The sequence below is a fragment of the Protobothrops mucrosquamatus genome, unplaced genomic scaffold, assembly GCF_001527695.2.
Source record: "Protobothrops mucrosquamatus isolate PMUCROS unplaced genomic scaffold, P.Mucros_1.0 scaffold4337, whole genome shotgun sequence".
Taxonomy (NCBI): Eukaryota; Metazoa; Chordata; class Lepidosauria; order Squamata; family Viperidae; genus Protobothrops; species Protobothrops mucrosquamatus.
The window spans coordinates 9,198-15,811 of NW_015390251.1; the positions used below are offsets into that span (position 1 = coordinate 9,198).

At 55.1% G+C, this 6,614-nt stretch overlaps 1 protein-coding gene across 1 annotated transcript in view; it reads left to right on the plus strand.

Annotated features, from left to right (window-relative positions):
* The window catches only part of IFFO2 (intermediate filament family orphan 2), a 15,036-nt gene extending 8,940 nt beyond the window's left edge, over positions 1-6,096 (plus strand). The window contains exons 3-8 of the mRNA XM_015828223.1: positions 235-375; positions 1,526-1,668; positions 3,046-3,166; positions 4,697-4,789; positions 5,117-5,247; positions 5,991-6,096. Coding sequence (XP_015683709.1) covers positions 235-375; positions 1,526-1,668; positions 3,046-3,166; positions 4,697-4,789; positions 5,117-5,247; positions 5,991-6,096 — 735 coding nt within the window. The remainder of the gene's footprint in view (positions 1-234; positions 376-1,525; positions 1,669-3,045; positions 3,167-4,696; positions 4,790-5,116; positions 5,248-5,990) is intronic.
* Positions 6,097-6,614: the final 518 nt, after the last annotated feature.

The following is a 6,614-nucleotide window of genomic DNA, read 5'->3' on the forward strand; positions in this document are numbered from 1 at the left end:
ACCACCACCACCACCCTGGGAAAGTCCCCGACTGCCTGAGACGCTCCCTTCAAAGGGAACCTTTTGTCCGCATCCGTGATAACTTGGAGCGCCTTCCCTAAGTGGGGCCTTGGTGGTGCTGGGAAAAGGGGCAGCCTCTGTGCGAAGGCCGGCCTGATCCGCGGAGAGCGGTCCTTCCCAGTCTCTCTGCCCTTCCCAGGATTGTAACCCCCCCCCTGCTGTCCTTCCCCGCAGCCCATGACCGATCTGGACTCAAAGATCCAAGAGAAAGCCATGAAAGTGGACATGGACATCTGCCGGCGTATCGATATCACAGCCAAGCTGTGCGATGTAGCACAGCAGCGCAACTCGGAAGACGTTTCCAAGATATTCCAGGTGATTCGGTTGGCCCGGCCCTGTGGAGGAGAAGATGGCTGTGTCGTTTAGGGAGGAGAGGAGGAGGAGGAGGAGGAAGCAGGAGTGGAGCTGGGGGAGACGGTTGATGACCTTCCTGGCCCCCACTCTCCCCTCCTTCCCTCCTCCTGGCCGGGTTCAAAAGTCCCAGACTCCCAGGAGGAGCCGTGTAGTTCTCAGGAAGTCCCACTTGGAGAACCTGCCTGTTTCTCTAGCTCAGGGGTAGGCAACCTGGGCTCTTTTACGACTCGTGGACTTCAACTCCCAGAATTCCTGAGCCAGCCACGCTGAGGGGAAAGGGAGAGGTTTCCAAGCTGAGCCAGGCTGGCTCAGGAATTCTGGGAGTTGAAGTCCGCAAATCATGAAGGGGCCACGGTGGCCTACCCCTGCTCTAGTTCCTGGCTAGGGTGGGCATGGGATTAAACCAAGCAGTTGGCTGCCTTCGAGGGAGGCCTGTGAGCCAGGAGTGGCTGCCCCGAGCCCCTCGCTGGCTCCAAGGCCGAGTCCCACCAGCAGCAGCCCCCGATGGCTCCCGGACGCCCAGGTGGGGAATAGGGGCATCCCGAGGCCCTGGGGAGCAGGAGGCAGTCCCCAAACGGCACTCAGGCCCCCTTGCTTGGTGTTGGACGGTCGTGAATGAGTCTCCTTTTCATTCTCTGGTGCCTGAAACTAACCCCTGAGCGCGTGTGTGTTTTCCAGTCTTTTTCCTCCTCTGACTTCCATTCTGTGTAGCCCCTTTTCCTGGCCTGATTTAGCTCTGGCCCGTGCGGTGGGCTTCTCCCCTAGAAGCCGAGAAGACGCCTCCTGCCAGACCCTCTTGCTCTGCAGCTTCCCGCCCTGAGCGCCTCCAGATGCTTCAGCGTTTCCCCCCCCCTCTCTCTCTCTTTGGGCCTGCGCATGGCTGGCCGAGTGGCCGAGGCCGCCCGTGGCTTGCTTCTGCTGCGCGCCTCTCCCTGGCGTCCTCCTCGTGGCCTGTGACTTAACACCTCTCCTGTGGCTTGTGTGTGTGCGCGGGCGCTGGGGAGTCTTCTTCCCTTGCAGAGCGCTCGTCCTCTCTCTTCCCTGCTCCTCTGGCGGGGCAGCAGGCCGGCCCAGCCCGGCCTGGTGGTGACGGCCCTTCTCTCCGGTTAAGGTGGCCTCCAAGAAGAAGGAGCGCCGGTTCACGTCGGAAGAAGACGTGGCCGAGCAGGACACGGACAATGCCCGCTTCGCGGAAGAGGAGGTCAGCTGCTCTCTGAACATCACCGATGAGATGAAGAGGATGTTCAATCACTTGTGAGTCCCTCAGCGGGGATCCCTGCCCAGGCTGCTCCGGAAGCGGGGGTCTCCGGCCCGATCAACGGGGGCCTGCGCGTTTCCCAGGAAGCCCCAGACTGGCCCTGATCGGGGAGAGGCCATCTTGCTCCTTTATTTCTCTTCCCTAAGTCAAAGAGGGCTGAGGTTTTAAGGCCAGCTCAGTGTGCAGAGGGTGGGCTTCGGCCTTCCTGCAAGGGGGGGGGGAGTTGAGAAGCTTTGAGCAGGCTGGCCCAGTGGGGAAAAGGCGCCCGGGCTCCCCCAGGCACCACCGGACACTCTTTGTCCTAAGGTTCAGGCTGACCTCGACTTCCTCCCTCCCTCCCTGCGGTCTGGGCTGCTGGGAAGGCAGTGAGCTCAGAAGGCAGGCCTCTCTCCCAGAGGAAGTGAGGAGGGGGAGTGCGTCCCTCTGTCTCAGGAGGGCTTCAGGGAGGGAGGGAGGGAGGGAAGGAAGGGGGAGAAGGAAGAAAGAAGGAATATCGAGGGGGAGGGAGGGAGGGAGGGAAGGGGGAACATAGGAGAAGAAATATTGAGGGGAAGGAAGGAAGGGAGGGAGGAGACAGGAAGGTAGGAAGGAAGGAGAGGAAGGGAGGGAGGAAGGGAGGAAGGAGGGAAGGAAGAAGACGAAGGAAGGAAGAAGGGAGGAAGGAAGGAAGAAGGAAGGAAGGAAGGAGACAGGAAGGGAGGAAGGAAGAAGGGAGGAAGGAAGGAAGGAAGAAGACGAAGGGAGGGAGGAAGGAAGAAGGGAGGAAGGGAGGAAGAAGACGAAGGAAGGAAGAAGAAGGGAGGGAGGAAGGAAGGAGACAGGAAGGGAGGAAGGAAGGAAGAAGACGAAGGAAGGAAGGAAGGAAGAAGACGAAGGGAGGAAGGAAGGAAGAAGACGGGAGGAAGGAAGGAAGAAGACGAAGGAAGGAAGGAAAGGAAGGGAGGAAGGAAGGAAGGAAGGAGACAGGAAGGGAGGGAGGAAGGAAGAAGACGAGGGAAGGAAGGAAGGAGACAGGAAGGGAGGAGACGGAGGAAGGAAGGAAGGCTAAAGTAGCAAACCCAGACCAGGCACTGTTCCTTTGGGCTGCTGTGGGGGGGGGGGGGGCAGACAGGCTGCCCTTTGATTCAGGCACAGTCGCGGGAGCCGAGGCGGCAGGACTGTTGCTTAGTGCAGAGCGCCCCCTGGAGGGCTACGTTCTTGAAGCAGGGCTGGCCTGTGGAGCGACGGAAGGCAAGGCGGGCGGGAGGGAGGGAGGCTGGGAAAGCGCCCGTCTCCGCTAGTGCCAGCCAGTCCTCGGGGCTTCCTCTGAAGCCGGAAAACCAAACCAAGTTGTAACCGAGTTGTAACGTAAGGACGCGTGTCTCTCCAAGCAGGCGGGAGACCTTTGACTTTGATGACGACTGTGACAGCCTGACTTGGGAGGAAAACGAGGACACTCTGCTCCTGTGGGAAGACTTTACCAACTGCAACCCCACCGTGGAGCTCCCAGGAGAGGTGAGGGGGGGCCCAGCTCACTTCTCCCTTCCCCCCCCATGACAGCATCTGCCTTCCAAGCCCCGGACTCGACTCAGCCGCTTTTACTCAGGGCCCACTTTCCATGGATGGACTGCTATTAATAGCAGCAGCAGCAATAGCCCTTAGACTTACATCCCAATTCACAGCCTTTACACGCAGTGTTTCTCAACCTTGACCATTTTAAGGCATGTGGACTTCAACTCCCAGCATTCCACAGCCAGCATCGCTGGCTGTGGAATTCTGGGAGTTGAAGTCCACATGCCTTAAAACGGTCAAGGTTGAGAAACACTGCTTTACAGAGTCAGCCTGTTGACCCCCCCCCCCCACCAACCTGGGTCCTCATTTTACCGACCTCAGAAGGACGAGTCAACCTTGAGCCGGTGAGAATCGAACTGCCAAACCGCTGGCAGCCGGCAGTCAGCAGAATCAGCTTCCAGTGCTGCACTCTAACCACTGCGCCCACCACAGCTCAGTCAATCGGGTCAAATGTTTAAATATTAACCTCACTTCACCAGCAGGCCCAGTGCCTGCTTTCATTTTAGTTCTGCTTCCTTAGCTAACTGTTCAGTCCTGAGTTGGTGCCAGACCAAACTCACAACGGCTTCGGCAATCTTTCAGTAGCCTTTGGGCTTAATTATATCTGAAGGTATAGTGATGTTGAAGGAGAGCCTGGCCAGGCTTGGTGCCCCCCCCCCCCAGAAGGGCTGGCCGTTCCTTTCTGAAAGGGTTTTGTGCAGGCTTGGATTAGATTAATATAAGATAAGATAAGTGCTAAGATAAAATATAAGATAAAAGATAAGACATAAGATATAAGATAAGATATAAGATAAGATGAGATATAAGATAAGATATAATAAGAAAAGATGATAAGATAAGATAACCTTTATTGTTGGGAGTCTTCAAACTTGGCCCTTTTATGACTTGTGGACTTCAATTCCCAGAATTCCTCAGCCAGGCACGCTAATTCTGGGAGTTGAAGTCCACAAGTCATAAAAGGGCCAAGTTTGAAGACCCCTGCTTTATTGTCATTTTTTTTTTACTCTGGGCACAGGGCACACATTAAAAATGAAATTCTGTTGCCTGCTCTCAAGGGTACACATCCACATAACGCACATATAAGCATGCTATATACATACATGTGCATACACCTACACCAGGGGTAGGTAACCTTGGCTCTTTTATGACTCGTGGACTTCAAATGCTGGCTCAGGAATTCTGGGAGTTGAAGTCCACGAATCATAAAAGAGCCAAGGTTGCCTACCTCTGGCCTACACCCTTACATATAAATCCCTAACATCCACAACGCGCATACAAACAAGCTATATACATACACGTGCATACACCTACATATAGGATTTACATATAAATCCCTATAAATGTGAATCCTTGTCCACCTTGAACACAAGAAAGGAGCCCCAGGAGGCAGCAGAGGAGCGGGGCTGGGGCTGCCGGAGACCCCAGGGAGTGGCCGCCTCTCCTAAGGCTGCCCCCTCGGTGTGTCTTTTTCAGCAAGAGGAGAACCTGGGCAACTTAATCCACGAGACGGAATCTTTCTTCAAAACCCGAGACAAAGAATATCAAGAAACAATAGGACAGATCGAGGTAAAGGGAAACGATGAACTGGCCTGGGAGAGGCAGGGAAGGAAGGAGAGCTGTTCTCCACCCTCCCAGGCCTTCTCCGCTGCAGGGGGGGTGGGAGTGAAACCGAGGGGTGTCCCTCGGCTGCAAAAAAAACGCTGTGCGGTGTGTCGCAGGCGCACAAAAACGGGCGAAGGGCCTAGTCACCGTCTTCCAAAGGGACGCTCTTTGTCCACAGCCCAAGTCCCCTGAGGTTGCTGGGGCCCAAGGGCTGTTCGGCAAAGGCCCCTACGGAGGGCAGGGGGGGGCTCGGTTAACCGCCTGTCCTCCCTCCCCCCCCTCCATCCACAGCTGGAACTGGCCACCGCGAAGAGCGACATGAACCGTCACCTCCACGAGTACATGGAGATGTGCAGCATGAAGCGAGGGCTGGACGTCCAGATGGAGACCTGCCGGCGGCTGATCAAAGGCTCCGCGGAAAGGTGGGGCAGGAGGAGGGGGCACCCAGACCCCCGGCGGGAGTGGGAAGGCAGCAGGAAGAGGCTGATCTCCAGTTTTCCGCAGAGGGTGTTTTAATAATAATAATAATAATAATAATAATAATAATAATAATAATAATAATAATAATAATAATAATAATAATAATAATAATGTTGGAAGGGACCTTGGAGGCCATCTAGTCCAACCCCCGGCTCAGGCAGGAAACCCTATACCATTTCAGACAAATGGCTGTCCAGTCTCTTCTTAAAAACATCCAGTGTTAATAATAATAGTAAAGTTGGAAGGGACCTTGGAGGTCATCTAGTCCAACCCCCTGCTCAGGCAGGAAACCCTATACCATTTCGGACAAATGGCTGTCCAGTCTCTTCTTAAAAACTTCCAGTGTTAATAATAATAGTAAAGTTGGAAGGGACCTTGGAGGTCATCTAGTCCAACCCCCTGCTCAGGCAGGAGATCCTATACCATTTCGGACAAATGGCTGTCCAGTCTCTTCTTAAAAACTTCCAGTGTTGGAGCATTCACCGCTTCTGGAGGCAGGTTGTTCCACTGGTTAATTGTTCTAACTGTCAGGAAGTTTCTCCTTAGTTCCAGGTTGCTTCTCTCCTTGATTATTTTAATTTATTTACTTATTTACTTACTGTTTGTTTGTTTGTTTGTTTATTTATTTATTTTGCGAGTCGAGGTTTGAAATCTGATCCCGCCTTCCCTTTCCTCCCTCCTCCAGGAATTCCCCCTCGCCCAGCTCGCTCGCCAGCAGCGACTCAGGAAACACGGATGAGATTCAGGACGACTTTGACCGAGAAGCCGACGTGGAGCCGATGGTCAGCTGATGAACGCCCGGAGCGTGGGGCACGGAGGAGGGAGGGGTGGGGGTGCGGGACGGGAAAGAACAGAAAAACTTCCACAAAACCTGGGCAAAAGTCGAAAACTTCGCAGCATGAGGGATCCAGGACTTCAGCGTCCTCAGCCGGCGTTCCCGGAGGGCCCGGCCCTCCCGCGTCATCTCAGGATTGGTGCTGTAAAAAACAAAAACAAACTTTTGTACTGTTCCGTCAACGACAAATGTGACAAAAACTGCAGTTCTACCTGTGCCTTCGCCCCAGGCTGGGCCCAAGCGAGCTCCTGCGTGGGCACGTCCACCTGCTTCGGACGGAAGGCCAGCTCCTGGCGATGGGCGCCTCTGCCGCGGGAAGGGGGGGGAGGTGGACTTAAAAAGAGGCTCCAGACCGACGTCCTTCTTTGGCTGCCCGCCCGGGGTGGCCAACCCAAGGAGAGCCTGGGAGGGTAAGAGCCGTGGCAGGACAACGCCAGAAGGACCACAGGGTGGGGGAAGGTCGCAGTTTTTAAC